Genomic DNA, 18,134 nt, shown 5'->3' with positions numbered 1-18,134 from the left:
GAAACCTTATTTTCTTTCATCTGTTTTCCATAGATTGATTTATCTGTTGTTATCACATTTTCCAGTTCTTCAACCAAGATTACAAAGCACTATTTTTTAAATGAAAGGAATAATCCTTTATGGAACAATTCCTGAAAATATCCCTAACTAAATTCTTTCAATTTTATGTCAATATGATAGGAATACAAATGTTCTCTCAACTCATACATTTCTATTTTCCTTGCAAGTTTTTCTCTTTTAACATTCTGTTTTGTTTAATATTCTTACACTTCCCTAAGTAAATAATGATATGAATGTGTAAGGATTTTCTATAGCTTGTAACTTCTCACTTACTTTTAATATTTTCTAAATTGTTGATTTCCAGTCTTGGGCTTTTGTAAAGATATCTATAATGTCGACACAATACCTGAATTGATGATAGTGATGAAAAACCTCTTCTCTCTTCTATTACATAGTATGGTGTTTATGTTTCAAAATGCAGAGAAAGAAAAATACTAGAGTCATTCAATTCCTCTGTTTTCAGCTGTAAATTATTCAAAATATTTTATTTAATCATATATGGTCAATTTGGTGCCATTCTTTTTCACATGCTGTTAATAAAAAATGAAGATATAAAGCAATTTTGAGGACATTGTATTCACCCTTTTCTTTCTGTTCAACCTATGAGTTTTGAATTCCATCTTCACTTGGATAGAATAATAAGGATCATTCTTAAAATGGTCATTAAATTTAAAGTGTTTTATTACCTTATTATCTGATGTTATCATAAAGCTTGTTATCTGGATGTTACCATGGATTTAGCCATGCCTAGAAGCTTACCATACTTCCTTCATAATGTTATAATAAAAGTAACTATTGCTTATTATTAAAATTATTACTAATGTTATATTTTAAAATTAAAATATGACACTAAAGAACCGGTTATAGTCTAAGCTCTTAATAGAAAAGGAATGCTGAGAATCTTATCATGTTTTATTCTATGCATGGTGAGAATCAGTACAGTTGATCATAATATTTTGGATGAATATTAATTCAACTTTGAATCAAATACTCCTTTCAGCTCTTGCTATCATTTTTAGTAGCAATAAAAATGTACTTAAAAATTTTCACACTTTCCACAATTATAAGAAGTTTAAATTGGATGTTGAGTAAACGTTGACATATATTTTGTTATTGTATTGTGACATTCTAAAGATCTATTTTGGTTGCATATAAAAATAACTTATAAAAAACCCCCAAACATTTTTCATGCCCCCTTTTCTATACAAATCTGTAATATCAAAGAATACAAATCTACACTTATCTTTGATTATTAACCCATACCAAGTATCTGTCTAAATTTGAGATCGGTTTTCAATTGCAGGCTTGACAATGATTTTAAAATATCAAACTACAGTGCATCATAGACTCTCAGTCAGGAACTTGCATATTCATAAAAAAGAAACAGTTTCTAAAAGTTTTATAGAATCACCCAGATTCTCCTAAGTGTTTATATCCATAGAGCTATATAGCATTGGAACTTAAAATACACTTTACTCTCATTCGGTAGATTTTTTTTAAAAAATGGATGAATGAACTAATAGTTGATGTAGTTCAGGGCCTTTCTTACATTAAATATTAAAAAATGTTAGAATTTGTATTGGATGGTAGTAAAAAAATGCTAGAGGAATATTTCAGAGATTTGTGTTGTTAACATCACTCCGTATCTGTATTCACTACAACTTGCGGGTAGCTTGAATAACCGAGGGGCATTTAATCCAAGGAACTCAGAAGATGTTATACATGTGTATATATATATATTTCCTCCCAGATAATACAGTTGTATTATTATCACTCTACCAAGTGACTACCAGTTTGCCCAAACACAGTTTAGCATTTTTTTAAAACAAAATTTAATAATACAAGAGCCCTAATTATTTGCCTGTGTAGCAGAACCAAACATGCAAGCTAATCTTTTAAAGCGAGGTCCCAACTCATTAAGGTAATCATAATATTCATCCTGATCAGAGGCTGCCGATCCTAAGGAGCTCAGGGATCCAGCTGATGACCCTGATCCCTCAAAAGCGTAGGTCTGAAGGGAGTCAAAAGGCGGAGCACAAGGATCAGTATTCGCCTCTTCGAGCTTTTCCAGAATGAATTTCCTGAAAATGGCACTGTCCGGGCCAACCTGCAGAGACTGCCTGTACAGGCTCCTGATCTCCGCAGCCGCGCTGTTCCGGGCCTTTCGCTCCCGCACGATGGTGCTGCTTCTCAGCTCTACGATATCAAAAGCCTCTGTGTCTTCTTCTCCTCCCCCTTCGTCGTCATATCTGAATATATTCTCTCTGAAATCTTCCCCTTTCTCAGGAAACAGAGTCTGCTTTCTCCGCTGTTTTAGACCTAGGATCAAAAAAATAAACCCTAACAAAGAAAGAAAGCATACCAGGGTATCAATTAACACATAATTCCATAATATAACATAACATAACATAACATAATATAATATAATATAAATAATATAATATAAATAATATAATTAATATATAACAAAATATAATACATTACTGTATGTTAAAATAAGTTTATATTTATGTTTCTATTTATAGATTATATATCATTTAATATAGTCTTCATAATAGATTTTACAATCCTCACTTTTCTGATAAGCTCAGGACATGAGCTTAGATTTTATGATTATAAGACAAAAGAAGCACACATTGACGCTTGAGCAATGCAGGGGTCGGGGCCTCCTCCCCTGGGCGGTGGAATATCCCCATATCACTTCTGACTCCCCCAAAACTTAACTACAGTATTTGCTATTGAAAATTTACAACAGGGGCCGGCAGAAGACATTGAGCAGTATAACAATCTTTCTGGAAGAGGCTGCACAGTAGAAAAACATCATAAAAACATGGCCAACTGTTTTTTGAAGATATTTAAAACTTTTATCGTTTAGATATTGAGAGCTAAAAGAAAAGTAGAAAAAGGGAACAGTTTCCAACCTATATGCACTGGTCAATTCTAGTAACGAATAACCCATGTGAAGAGAAGTCAAGCCCAAGAGAGCAGTTTGAAATTCCTCACTGAGGCGAATTCTGGGGCACAATTCTTTTCTAAGTTGATATTTACTGACTAGAAACTATACGCTACCAGATAGTTGGTTTACCACCCGTTCTCTGTGACACCACATTAGTTTCCAAAATCCCAAATTATTATTTTAAAAAATCATAAAACTGGGATGTCCACCGTCAACCATTACCAAGACAATTTTAACATCATGTAGAAATAGAACAATTTCAGAATGTGTCTTTTTTTAATTTTAGAAAAGAAAACGTGTGTGTGTGTGTGTGTGTGTGTGTGTGTGTGTGTGAAAAGACTAGCTGACCCTTTCATAGGCTTGGATGTATTCAGAAACTCATCTGTAAGAATTGAAACAAAGATGAAGTGATGTTATTAATATTATCATAAAGAGAAATACATTGGGCAATACTTTATATAAATCTTACATTAAAAAATTGAAGTAGTGTTCTTGAAAGAAAGTCATTGGGTTTGAATCCAGGTACTATGAAACTCAGTTCAGATATATAGTTGTTACAGAAAGGGAGCTAATAAATCATTTTTCAATCTATGAATTGGAGAGAGTATTCACAAAACTTTCAAAGGAAACTACTGACTGTCAGTTGACCCATATTTCCAATCGTCTAATATTACTCATGCCCTTGACTGTAAGGCTGCCCTTGGTTTCCTTACAGGGTTTGGAGACTTGGTTTAGGTCCATACCTGTGTGTACATCAGTCCTTGCCATGCACGAAATACTACACTGCACTTGACTCTGAAACCTGGCTCTCTAACTCTCAGTCCATTTTATGATCAAAGAACATTAAAAATTATGGTAAAGACTGAGGCTGGGTGGGAAAGAATGGCAATTTGGATGGTAAAGAGAAAGGCATGATTTTTGAAGCTTTGAGAAAAATGAGGAGAGTGAGGCCAAGCAAGCCCTAAAACATAGATGTCATGTTGAGCCTTGAGTTTGGGATTACAGACCCAGTGGCTGATGGGATTACTCCGACCACTCAATAAAGTTGTGTTGACTTTTGACATGAAGTTATTAGGGAAACAAGAGAGGGTTTAGATGATATGTACTGGCATGTTAAAGAAAGAAAAAAGGTTTTGCCAAATGAATTCTTTTTATTCATGAAAGGCTGACAAAAACATTTTGGGGTTCATTTGTCTCACGTGTAAAATGAGTGTAACTTACCTGCTTGCAAAAATAACAACAAACAAAACAAACAGAGCTATCTTATTGGAATTTCTTCTGTGTTTAGCACTCAAATCAAGTAAAACCCTCCTTTTGCATTCCTCCACCCTAACATTTACTTGCTTTCTTAATGGCCATGGGACCCTAGGGACCCTAGGGGGTTACAGTATCGGGTTACATGGAGTTGTGCACAGTTGCAAAATTTCAGTACATCATATGCCAACTGAATGACCCTTTGCAAAGTATTTAATGCTTTGAGTTTCACTTTCCTCTTCCACGAACGCAGGTGATAATAGTTCTATTTCCTAAGGTTATTGTGAGAATCAAATTGTATGCTGCATGTAAAGCACTGAAGGCAATATCCTGAGGTGTAATAAGAAGGTCACCAGAAGGCCACCATTATTATTACCAATTGTTATATAACTGTATATGCCAAAATGCATAGTGACAAAAACCTTCCTAAACAGATGTGCACACAGATGCTGACACACTCATCGCATTCAAGGATCATTGATTTTCATCTTGATGTCCACGCCTACTCTATTCTTTATTTACTCTGCTGGTTGAAGAATGCAACACATTCAGTAGAGTAATTAAATGCAGGCACAGGCACACACAGCACACACACACGCAAATCCATACTGTCCTGCGATAATGGATTTAACGATTTTCTATATTTATTATTTTCAATAAATGAAGATAGGTTCAGTTCAACACTACTTACCAAATATTATCATAACGCTTATTAAAATAGCAAGTGTGACTTCTGTTCTGAACCCCATGGAAAGCATACGGCTTTTATTCCTGCAGATTTCTGTACTCCCATAGTCCTCACAGTCACAGACCTGGATGGTGAGGGTGTTTGTACTTGTAAGTGATGGGATTCCGTTGTCAGCGATTAGGACCAATAAGTAGAAGACAGGCTCTTCTTGAAGGCTAAAACCGGTTCTATTAGTCAAAATTACAGCTGTGTTATCTAAAACAGAAATCCATGTGCAGAATTTTTCAATAATACAAAAGAAATTCACACCAGTCGCATGTATTAGAAGCAATGGTATAGATATACAAACAAATAAGTTTAAAAAATAAAGAGGAAATTTCTGATAGAAAGACAAAAGATCCACTCAAAAAGTCATTAGTGATTTGGCTTTGCCCTAAACCTAATGACATAATTAGGTGAATTATAGGAATCAATTCCAAAACATCCTGAATAAAGGTAGAAAACATAAATGTCGAACACAGAAAATAAAACAGCTTTTTAATGAGATGTCAATATTTTCTAGGAGTGACAGGCAGTAAATTTATGTTGAAAGTGTCAGTTTCATTTGGGTTATTTACTCATGACCCAGTTCTTTTTCTAGTAGAAATTATTGTCACAAGTATTACAAATACACAAGGTTTTCAGTCATTTACCAATATCATAGCAAGTGATCTCAACTGATAGGTTTACTAATGAGACAAAAGGATTAGTTTTACTTGGTAGGAGAAAATCTAGTGGTATGTTTTATTTCATTTTGACATTATTAACCCATTTTCTTTTTAAACTCAGATAATAGTTAAAACTTAGTGGCAATGATTACTCATCTAGATAGAACATTTTTGAAAACAAAGATGAATAATATGTGGTTCAATGTTTTTGAGGTTGTTTTTCCTTAAATACCAAAATATTCTAAGTAATCTTTTTTGGTGCAGTCTTGTGCCTGGGTACTATATTTCTTCATATTTTTTTTTAGATTGCCATCCCCCCAAATATTTTCTGTAGCAATGAAACCTTAAAAGACACAATCAGCAAAATGCAAATGAAGGGAAGTCTTTCAAAATGTGTGCCTGCTAATGTCTTTTCCCAAATCACCTCTTTAAAAAAATTCTCCATCCTATGCTTGGAACCTATAAAACTCTTGTGATTGTATTTTATTTACTAGGCAGATTGGAAAGGTAATAAAGTTTAGATTTTTCCATATATATTTTATTAGATTACTTGTAATCACAAACATTGAATCATATTATTTTCTTCACATTTTAATATGCTTATTTTCCTCAGTAACTTATTTTATATTAATATAAATAAATCTAAGCTAAAATTTATTTCTTATATTGATGTTTGCATTTTTTTATCCTAAGTGTATTTGAGTTTCCTTCCCTGAAGAATTTGACAAGGAGAAAAGGAAGAGAACATGTCTGCATTTGTTTTCCCATAAAGGAAATCCCCCAGGGGTGCTTGGGTGGCTCAGTCGGTTGAGCGCCCGGGTCTTGATTTTGGCTCAGGTCATGATCTTATGGTTCGTGGGATCAAGTCCCATGTGGGGCTCTGTGCTGGCAGCATGGAACCTGCTTGGGATTCTCTCTCTGCCCCTCTCCAGCTTATGCTCATTCTTTTTTCCTCTCTTAAAAATAAATGAATAAACATTAAAAAAAAAGATCTCCCCTAGATTGAAGCTTAAACTCAGTTGTGAGAAAGGACAGTGGCAGGAATTTGGTTATGAATGCTTGTGTAATAAATCCTTGTATAATAAAGATAGGAAATATCTTTAATATCTAAAGTAAAATTAAAATAGAAATCCATATGATGACAAGAAAATCTTTTCCTGAAGTGAAGGGAAAAAGAACAGAGCAGCATTATACAAAGTCAGTCTACTTCAGTAACTGTAGGGAAGGATAAAATATTCTGTCTCTTCACACAAAATCCTTTGGAACGTTGTGTCCTTCGATTGATATAATCACTCCATTTTGAAGGAAAGGGAATAATCTTAAACCAGTTTTATATATTTATAGCTCCTAATTAATGACTCCAAATATCAGTGAATCAATCAAGCTAAGTATATAGATGTGATATATATCATTTTCTTCCCCAGACATAGATTTGAAGTTTGAGTTATACAAGGACATGAAAGAGCCATTGTGTCAGAACTGCAATTATATTTGCAGGGTCATTCCGATTTTGCAAGGTCTTATAGCCACTGATGACTGGAAAAAGGGTGTTGTAATTTCAAGGAATTCAGCGAGAAATGGGGTTAGTTTTCAGAACTCAACTTTGAGTTTTGTTTACCATTTTCATTGCCACTCCCAGCTCTATTTCTCAACATTATCATATTGCATATCAAAAGCAACATTATACATTCCCTTAAAATCAAACACATTTCTCAAAGGCTAAAAAACGATTATGACGAATGGCATTACCTTGATTATCTATGACTATAAAACTTGAGTTTTTTGTGTCTTCCACAGACAGATTAAAGTAAAAATGGTGATCTTCTATGGATTCATCTCTATCCACTGCACTGATGGTCTGAATTGACTAGAAAATAATAGAAATAGGTTGCTTGTTTGAGTCTGGAAAATAATCACTGTCAGAAAGATCATTAACATTATTAGTACTAACTTTTAACAAAATTATTTTACCAATTTTTATGGATATTAGAGAAGATAACTCAAATTTGGGGAGAATATTAAAGTATTTTCCCACATTAAAAATAAGTTTATTTATGGGGCACCTCAGTGGCTCAGGTGGTTAGCATCCAACATCAGCTCAGGTCATGGTCTCACAATCCATAAGTTCAGGCCCTGCATCAGGCTCTGTGCTGACAGCTCAGAGCCTGGAGCCTGGATGGACTCTGCCTCAGATTCTGTGTCTCCCTCTTTCTCTGCCCCTCCCCTGCTCTCACTCTGTCTCCGTCTTTCAAAAAATAAATGAAAACATCAAAAAATTAAGTTTACTTGTCCCTTTCAAAAGAGTGTTTTGATATTGCATAATTAATTTGTCTTGATGGATAAGATGATTTCAATCAGCTAAATTTGTTAGAAGTTCTCAAAGTACCACTGCTATTAATCAAGATTCCTTCCCATATTCTCTGCCTGATTTCCCCCTTTCTCCCTTTTTTTTTTTTCTTCTCCCTTCCTTCTCTGAACAGTGGCCATTATGATGTGTTGAAGTTATATATTCCCTGCTCATTTGAGAGCACAGCTGTGGTAAACTTACTGTCTTACTAAAGTATTAACTAAACTGATGAGTTTTTAAATTGATTTGAGAAAATAATTCAGTTAGAGCTTATGGGCAATGTACATGATTTCCTTTGACCCATAAAGATTATAGCAAAAGTGTTTCCCATCAAATAAATTCCTATTTCAGATCATAAAAAAGAGAAGTAGTGCAGTTATGAACACATCAGTTCACAGTTAATTCTTTTTTTCAAGACATGAATGTGTCAGTAAGTAGTTCATTATTGTCCAAAAAGAGATGTGCTGTCAAGATCACAGAGTGAGATTGTGATGAATTCTGGAAATTAAAGTAAATTGATTATTGAAGTTATTGTTTTGAATTTTCCAGAATTAAAGTGCTTTTAACCATGTGTCAAACAAAAATATCTTTAGTTGCAACATGACAGACCCCAAATTTCTAATGTTATACTTCAAAGAATAGATATATCTCCACATGCTTAAAGAGCCTTGTAAAACCAATGTAATTTGTACATTATTTCTCTATTTCTTGATTTATCTTTTTCCTTATAACACAGTCCTAATTAAATCATAATTGTAGAGTGTTAAAAATGCAATGAAACACAGTTCCATTCAATCCATGCCTACAATAATAAATGTGCAGTGTATTAGGGTAATGCTTTTATTTTGGATTATCATAGGAGCCAGGGCAAAGGGAGGGAGAACTTGAAACACTGATATGTTGAACCCTGGCTTTGCCATTTACTAGATTTTTATGCTTAAGAAATGGAGATACTAAGTAATACTTAACTTTTAGGATTGATTTTTAGAATTACATATCATAGGGGCACCTGGGTGGCTCAGTCAGTTGAGCGTCCAACTTCATTTCAGGTCATGGTCTCATAGTTCATGGGTCAAGCCCCTTGTTGGGCTCTGTGCTGACAGCTTGGAGCCTGGAACCTGTTTCAGATTCTGTGTGTCTCTCTCTGTCTCTCTCTGCCCCTCCCCCATTCTCACTCTGTCTCCTTCTCTCTCTCAAAAATAAATATTACAAAAATTAAGAATTACACATCATATCTTGTTTACTTGTGCTTTCTTCATGAAAACATAATCTTATGGGGATTTGCATGGATAAGATGCAGCCTGTGGAATGCTGCGTGTAATCTCATTATATGCATATTTGTTTAATTAAGATTGATAGCAAACTGCAAAAATTCATGTTCATCTTATTGCCATATGCAGACTTGATTTTTAGACAAGGAATAATCAATCTCACTACCTGACTGTATTAAATACATGTGTCAGACTAAATGTTGAATATGTTCCCCTTTTGTGTATGAAGGCTGAAGAACACTGGTGAGATTTTCACTTTATATATTTTTATATAATTTCAATTAATTTAACTACTCACTACATATGGATAGGTAAACTGAATATGCACAGGTTTCAGCACCCTGGTCCCTTTTTTTTTTTAATGTTTATTTAAACATATTAAGTGAGGGAGATTCAGAGAGAGGGAGACACAGAATCCAAAGCAGGCTCCAGGCTCCAAGCTGTCAGCACAGAGCCCAACAAAGGACTCGAACTCACGAACCATGAGATCGTGACCTGAGCAGAAGTCTGACACTGAACCAACCAAGCCACCCAGGCGCCCCAACCTTGGTCCCTTTTTAATGTATGTACTTCCAGTTTCACTTGCTTTATAAATTGAACTTAGGTATGTTTTATGGGTTTAACCACTTTACAAAAATAGGAAGCCACTGACAGAATCAGTGTCACATAGGAGGTATTATTAATTCTTTTGAACTAACCCTGAACATGTACATTATTCTTCAGAAAACAAATTTCTCAAAAAGGCCCAACATTATTGAACACAAAAGTCTTGACTAGAGACACTCAATTTTCCTTTTCAGATTTTCAAATAAAATTTTAAGAAAAATCTTTTGTATTGATTAGATTTCTAAGCTATTTGCTTATCCCTACTTACGTAGGGCCTATCAATGGTCATATACATTGATGAGAGGAACAAAGACAAAAAGCAAAGAGTAGACAAAGAATGTCCATGTAATGATAAATTGAGAACTCAGATTTATTTATCTATTTATTTTTAAATGTTTTTTTATTCATTTTTGAGAGACAGAGAGAGACAGCGCGAGCAGAGGAGGGTCAGAGATAGAGGGAGACACAGAATCTGAAGCAGGCTCCAGGCTCTGAGCTATCAGCACAGAGCCTGACGCAGGGCTTGAACCCACGAACCGTGAGATCATGACCTGAGCCGAAGCCGGATGCTTAACTGACTGAGCCACCCAGGCACCCCTGAGAACTCAGGTTTTTAGAGTCCTCTTTCTTCTGGGTAGAGTGTTGTCCGATTATTTTCTGACCCAATACATGTGATTCTCCATTTAATAACTCTTTAAAATCCATAATAGAAAAATATTGTGACAGCTTAAAAAATCTAAAAATAACCACTTCTCAATGGGAACTCACCTAAGGCTGGGGATTGTTTTACATATTACCATAGGCAATCTTCACAATTATCCTATGCAATAAATCCCATTATTGTCCCCATTATATATTTACTTATATTTCCCTTCATGTCACCTAAGTATCGTCAGTAAGTAAAATGGCTGTGTCGGAATCAGAATGAAAGCTGACACTACCACTAGCACGAAATGAGTAGTGAGCGTGGGTCCCAGAGCACGTTTTCTTCAGATTTATTGAGAAAAATGGAAAAATATTTAAAATGTACATCAGGATTTTTGATATACATATACACTGTGAAAAGATTCTCTCTATGTAGTTAATTACCGTATCCATCACTTTACATCTTCATCAGTTTTTAAAGTTCTACTTTCATAGTCAGTTTATAGAGTTTTATCAGCTACAGCCACCATGTTATACATTCTGTCCTTAGACTTGACTCATCTTATAACTGAAAGTTTACACTCTTCTACAAATCGTCCCGATATCCCACACCCCTAGGCCTCTGGCAATCATTTCTATCTGTCTCCCATCCCCCCCACAGAATACATTATTCAAGCCCTAGACCTGTTCTTGTTCATGAAGTTTGCATACAAAAAAAAAAAAAAGAACTCCATTGCAAAGTATGTGGCATACAAGAAGCAAACAAAACCAAGTTTCATACAAGACAGAGATATACAGAGAAATAAGTAGTATAATTCCTATAGAATAGAGAGACATCAAAAATAATGGTTAAGGAAAAAAGAAGAAAATAATCTGAGTATTAAAGTAGAAGAAAAAAATGATTTATCGAAGTAGAAGGGAGTGAATGAGCTAATACTTGAGTAAAAAACATGAATTAAACAGGCAAGTGTGATTCAGATGAAAAAATGCCATATGAAAACCATGAATGCAGAGAGATAACATATTATTTGGTAGAAAATAAAGAAATTTGCATTTTTAGGTCAAATATAGTTAAAAATTGGCAATCTCATAAATTTCCATTTAATCATTTTATGGAACAACAAATGGTATTTGACTTTAGAGATAATCATGGAAAAAATTGATCAGTATGCCTGTCCATTACTATGCACTATGACTTCTTTTTCTATAAAGAAAGAGGCTCATGTAGGCCAGTTTACTAAAATGCCATTTCTAGATAATTTTTCTGATTTAAAAAATTCAGTACAACATTCATTTTCACACAAAATATAGGTATGACTTTTATTAAACATGCAATTTTTTGATAGCTAGGCAAAGAAGCAAGTATTAGACAGATTTGGAGCAGTTAATTCATTTGAGTCTGTTTCTTTACCTGAACAGTAGATATCAATGAAGTCTACCTATGAGATTAGTTGAGGAATTTTCAAATAAGATTATAAACTATGAATTAAATAATAAATTATAAATCAAAATGCAGGTATTGATTATTAATTGATATAACTTATGAATTCCTTGGGATGTGTTTAATAAATAATTCTATTAATACAAGCATATTAAACAAAAAGCTGCCATAAATGAATACATGGAAGGATTTTTAAAATTCCAACTAAATGCTACTTATTTAGTTATTCTAGGTAGTTGTACCTTGCATCAAGCTATAAATGCAAATTCTTTCTCTCATTGTCAAGAAATATAGCCAACAAATTTGAGTAAGACTGCCACTTTTTATACCCCTCCACTGAGAATATGATTACAAATTAGACTTGTTTTGAGACAATAAAGAATTCAAAAATGTCATTAAATATCCATTCAAAAGGTCAAAGTATTAATTCATACAATAATAGAATTAGGGCTAACAAGAAAATCTAGCCTATAGTCTCTGTTTTCTTTCTTTGTTTAGCATGTTATTAGGAGAAAATGTTGAGAAGCTCCTAGTATTCTAATGTTTTGGTTCTGGACAGAGATAGAGATACTCCAAGCTTCTAAAAGTACTTTTCACAAAATTATATGTATTTAAATGTAATATATAATTTTTTGACATTTCCTTATAAATACCTACTTATATTCATTAGAAATTTTACTTTCTTAAATTTATATCTCAGTATATTTCATTTCTTTTGTTAAATGATTTTTAAAAACATACTTTCTAAAAATTCATATATCATAGTATATATATGAAAAAATTAAATTATAAAAATATCTGACTAATATCCCAAAGGTATCCATTCAGCAAATATTTTATTGGCATTTGGAACACTCCAAGCCATCTCTGGCCCTGGGGGTGCAACAGTGGCCAGGACCAAGTGTCTCTGTCACCTCTGTTTTCAGGCTAGTGGAGAAGAGGGACATAGTGGCTGCAGAATAAAACACCCGAAGTACGTAATATTTAAGCATTTGGGGGTCAGAAGACTTAACATGAAATTAGAAGATTATACTTCAGAGGAGAGCAGTGATGGTGTCATGAATATTCTAGAAGGGAATATAACAAAGTTTGTACTTTATACTGAGGTCCACTCACAAGTTCTAAATTGGGGGAAAATGATTTTATTTTTCTATTTAGGATCCCATAATCCCAATGTTGGGAAAATTTCTGCATTTTAGAAAGTTCATTCTGAAGACATCTTTATTGTGGATCTAGGAATAGGGAACCTCATTAACAAGCTGTTGCCACGACCCAGGGAAACATTTGGTTTGTATTCAAAACCTCCTGATGTGATATATAAAGACAACAAGAGCCATAGTTATAGCATGGGTTATTTTTAATGGGAAATTACATGGAGATTGCTGAAGTGTTTACATAAACTGATGGTAACAACATGTTCTCAGGTGAAGATAAGGTTTCCCAGACTCCAAATTTCCTATAGAGAATGCTGGATGTCATGAAAGTAACATCTCACCATTTCCAAGAGGGCATATAATATATTCTTCTGACTACTTTCCAACCACTAAAAACTTCCCTAGAAATTTTCTCCATGCCTTCAGACTTAACTGATAACAGCAACTACTGTGGTATATCGCTACATGTGAGCTGTGAGACTGGATAATGAGAAGTTTGATTTTACAGGAGTCCTTCCGCAGAACTGTCCATGGTTCCCACCAGAAGGGATGTTAGGTCCCCAGTAGGATAGAAAGAGTGAGGCTAGAATAGAGAGGTTCTTATGGGATGGGATCAACAGGATTAATGACTGCTTAGATATAAAGAATAAAAGACCAGAATGAATTAAGAATGATGTCCACATGTCCATTCTTACTGCACGATTTGGTGACTTACAGTAATCTTGCCAGGGATATTGAAAAAGAAAATACGGCAGGATTGGAAGAAAATTTTGTGTAACCTTAGGGCATACAAGTAGAAATCTCTAGTTAATTGGGCATACAGATTGAAATATAGGAGAGACAACAGGGATAAAGATCTAGAAGTCATCATAAAAGAGTGATTGAAAAACTTAAGGGGCGCCTGGGTGGCTCAGTCGGTTAAGCCTCCGGCTTCGGCTCAGGTCAGATCTCATGTTCGTGGGTTCGAGCCCCGCGTCAGGCTCTGTGCTGACAGCTTAGAGCCTGGAGCCTGCTTCCAGTTCTGTGTCTCCTTCTCTCTCTGACCCTCCCCCTCTCATGCTCTGTCTCTGTCTGTATCAAAAATAAATAAAACATTAAAAAAAAACTTAAAAGGACAGGACATAAGAGAGAAAGGAAGACGAGAAGAACACCAGGATCATGGAAATTTTGGCAGCAGAAAATGTAAATGTAAATGTCTTTACATTAGACAGAATATTGATATAAAAGAATCTAAAATCGCTGATGTTATACTTTACTTCTGGAAAAGATATTTGCTATCACTCGAGATAATGGGAATCATTAATTTGAAAAATTAGAAATATTTCCACCACCCAGGAAAGGCAAATTGCCCTAATGACACCTCATCTATTATATTCATATTCTGCAAACTACTGAGTATTTTCTCCCTCCTTTCCAACCCCCGCCCCCCCGGGCATTTACACACCAAGAATAAAAACAGAAATTCAGTGTAACCAAGTAGATCATTAAGAAGATGCCTGATTTTCTCCAGAATCGAGTACAACTATTCTGGCATTTTGATTTTCTACAATGAATGTATTATCTGTCCAAAACAGATAGACACCTTTTAATTTGTCATCTCGTCCAACAATTAAGCCTGTAGGAAATAAGATCAAGAATGATCTTCACAGTATGAGGAAGCACATAAAATATATCCTTAATGATTTTTAACTCATCACATGTGAAATGATAGCATTTGGTATATATTATATAAATATGCAGTAAATTATTTCTATCTTTTTCTCTTAAAGTTTTTTAAACTTCAATTTACTAAGATCATTGTTAAGATCTATGCTCTTAATAAATTTTTAAGGACACAAAACCACGTTGTTAACTACAGGCACAGACTGACTTATCTGGTACAACTGAAACTATATCCGCTGGCCAGCAACGCCAAGCTTACATTAAAAAAAAATTTTTTTTAGTGCTTTTTATTTATTTTTGAGAGACAGAGAGAGACAGCTGGAGCAGGGGAGGGTCAGAGAGAGAGGGAGATACGGAATCTGAAACGGGCTCCAGGCTCTGAGCTAGCTGTCAGCACAGAGCCCGACGCAGGGCTTGAACCCACGAACTGTGAGATCTGACCTGAGCCGAAGCTGCATGCATAACCGACTGAGCCACCCAGGTGCCCCAAGCTTACGTTTTTAAATGTGACTTTAAGAACTTAAAATTCTACCATATTTATTCACAGTACTGCTCTAGATCTCATTTTCTCAAATAAATGTCATTCTTTTCAGTAACTTTTTTATGTGTACTTTACATATTATTGTATGGACCTGAGCTTCAGAACATTATGAAAAATCATAGTGTGAAAGCAGAAATTTCTTCTCCATCTTTGTTCTACAGTATGGTACCACATGTGTTTCAGCATTGAGATTTTCACTACTGATCTGAGTGCTAGTATTATCATTTTATTCTTACTACACTTATGGCTTCATTTCATTCCCCAGAATTTAACTTTAATTTTGTCACAGGGTTTCTCAGCATCATCAAATGAAAAGTTGATGTGTATCTTTTTGTTCCTTTTAGATACTGGTATACTGGAAAATATTAATAGATTTCATTTTTGTTATTCTCCTAAAGACACTTTCTTCTTTACTGTATATTAACATTTAATACCTCCATAAATTGTTTTTAATTGCAGTTTTCATGTAATGCTTACAGCCAGAGATATTCTTAATAACTTCTCTGTGTTTATGTTTGCAGGTATTTAATTTTGTCACTTTTACTATAAGTAAAACTACTTAAAGTAACTTGAGAAGGCTCCTTCATTTTGAATGCTTTGGGAAAGTTTAAAGAGCATGGGGATGAGTTGCGAGTTTATAATTTTGACATTATTCAACTTCATGGATTTCTTGGCCTAAAATATTATCAATAATATAATGATTATTCTTTGAAACTCTTTTCTTATTTTGCTTGCATCATTTCTTTTGTATTTTATTATCTTTCATTTCAGCAAATGATTTTTAACATTCATTTTGAAATAATTGTAGATTTTCAGAAAATTCCAAAAACAGTGCAGAGCGTATTTTATATTTTTCTTTTAGTGAACCCAATGGTTACATCTCCATAACTGCAGTACAATTTCAATTCCTGGAAATTGAAATGGGTACAATAGTGTTAAAGAGATAATTTATTCAGTTTTCACTGGCTCTTACATGTATGTATGTGTGCATGTGTGTGTTGGCATGTGTGTGTGTAACTCAAACAATTTGATCTCATGTAAAGACCAGTGTCACCACCCAATCAGGATACAGAAGGGTTTCATCAGCACGTGTGAACTCCTTCACACCCATTTTGTCACACTTACACCCCAATCTGTCCTTGTTCCCTAGCAACCACCAATCCTTTCTCCATCTCTTATAGTTTTGACTTTTTAGAGGATGTACTATAAATGGAATCATAAAGCACATAAGGTTGAGGGTATTGCCTTTTTTGTGAAACATAATGCCCTTGAGGTCCATTGTGTTATGTGTGTATCCATCATCCATTCCTTGTTTATGGCCAGGTAGTAGTCCATTTTATGAATGTATCATGCCATATTTAATCATTCTCCTGGTAACGGACATGTGGATTATTTCCAGTTTGGGCTATATTATGAATAAAGTTGCTATGAATATTTTATGTAAACATCAGTATTTCTCTGACATGTGTGCCACACTCTGCCCAAATGTATGATTATTAAATTATATAGTAAGTACATGCTTAGCATTTTACTAAACTGTCAAATTATAATTCACTTTTCACTTCCTCCCCTTCTCCTTCCATCATTAGATGATGTCACTGGGTGTTGTTATTGTAGCCATTCTGGTAGGTGTGTGGTAATATCTCACCGTAATTTTAAACTGCATTGTCCAGAAAACGAATGATGGTCAACCTCTTTTCACATGCTGAGTTTTGTATAACCTCTCAGTGAAATGTCTTGTCATGTCTTTTGCCTATTTTATAATTGTATTATTTATTTTTTTGGCCAATGAGTTTTAAGAGTTCTTTTTACAGTCTGGATATTTGTATTGTTTAAGACTAAATTAAATGTTTAGTAGGTAATATCACTCAAAAATAATGAGAGAGAGAGGAAAACCAAGATAATAATAATGACTATCTTTTTCTTGACTCTGGCCACATTGATGCCAAGAATGATAATTCACTGGAAAAAAATGACTTGTTCAGTTTTCTAATATTCTAATGCAGTCAAGCAATCAATCTCCAAGATGCCCCAATTAATTTGTCACTAAGAAATTATTATTTTGAATTAAAGAAAAGAAATTACCATTTTGGTAAGAAAGAAACAAGCAAAAATCTATCTAAAATAATTTTTAAAATTATTGTATATAATAGAACATTGTTTTAAGACACACTTGTCTTCATTGAAATGCATTTGGAAATTTAATATTTTTCAAAATAATACACTTTTGTCCTACCCACTTATTCATAAATTTAGGGTGTGGAGAGACGGGCACCCTCCTACACTGTTGGTGGCAATGTAAACTGGTGCAGCCGCTCTGGAAAACAGTGTGGAAGTTCCTCAAAAAACCATCCATAGAACTCCCTTATGACCCAGCAATAGCACTGCTAGGGATTTACCTAATAGAGACAGAAATGCTGATGCATAGGAGCACATGTACCCCAATGTTCATAGCAGCAATGTCAACAATAGCCAAAACATGGAAAAAGCCTAAATGTCCATCACCTGATGTATGGATCAAGAAGATGTGGTATATATACACGATGGAGTACTACATGGCAATGAGAGGGAAGGACATATGGCCCTTTGTAGGAAAGTGGATGGACCTTGAGGGTGTCATGCTTAGCGAAATAAGTCAGGCAGAGAAGGACAGAAACCATGTGTTTGCCCTCATAGGTCTAACAGGAGAACAGGAGAAACCTAATGGAGAACCAGGGGGAGCGGAGGAGGGAAAGAGAGTTGTGGAGAGAGAGGGATGCAAAACTTGAGAGACTATTGAATGCTTAAAATGAACTGAGAGTT

At 34.5% G+C, this 18,134-nt stretch overlaps 1 protein-coding gene across 1 annotated transcript in view; it reads right to left on the bottom strand.

The window, feature by feature from the left end:
* Window positions 1-514: 514 nt before the first annotated feature.
* Window positions 515-18,134, bottom strand: part of CDH19 (cadherin 19) — a 69,303-nt gene continuing 51,683 nt past the window's right edge. Inside the window, exons 9-11 of the mRNA XM_029922239.1 lie at window positions 7,415-7,532; window positions 4,962-5,213; window positions 515-2,400 (exon numbers count right to left, since the gene is read on the bottom strand). Of these exons, the coding sequence (XP_029778099.1) occupies window positions 1,910-2,400; window positions 4,962-5,213; window positions 7,415-7,532 (861 nt within the window). The 3' untranslated portion in view covers window positions 515-1,909. The remainder of the gene's footprint in view (window positions 2,401-4,961; window positions 5,214-7,414; window positions 7,533-18,134) is intronic.

This window comes from Suricata suricatta, chromosome 14 (genome assembly GCF_006229205.1).
Source record: "Suricata suricatta isolate VVHF042 chromosome 14, meerkat_22Aug2017_6uvM2_HiC, whole genome shotgun sequence".
Classification (NCBI taxonomy): Eukaryota; Metazoa; Chordata; class Mammalia; order Carnivora; family Herpestidae; genus Suricata; species Suricata suricatta.
Note: the sequence above shows the minus strand (reverse complement) of the source record. Positions and strands in the feature narration are given on the sequence as shown.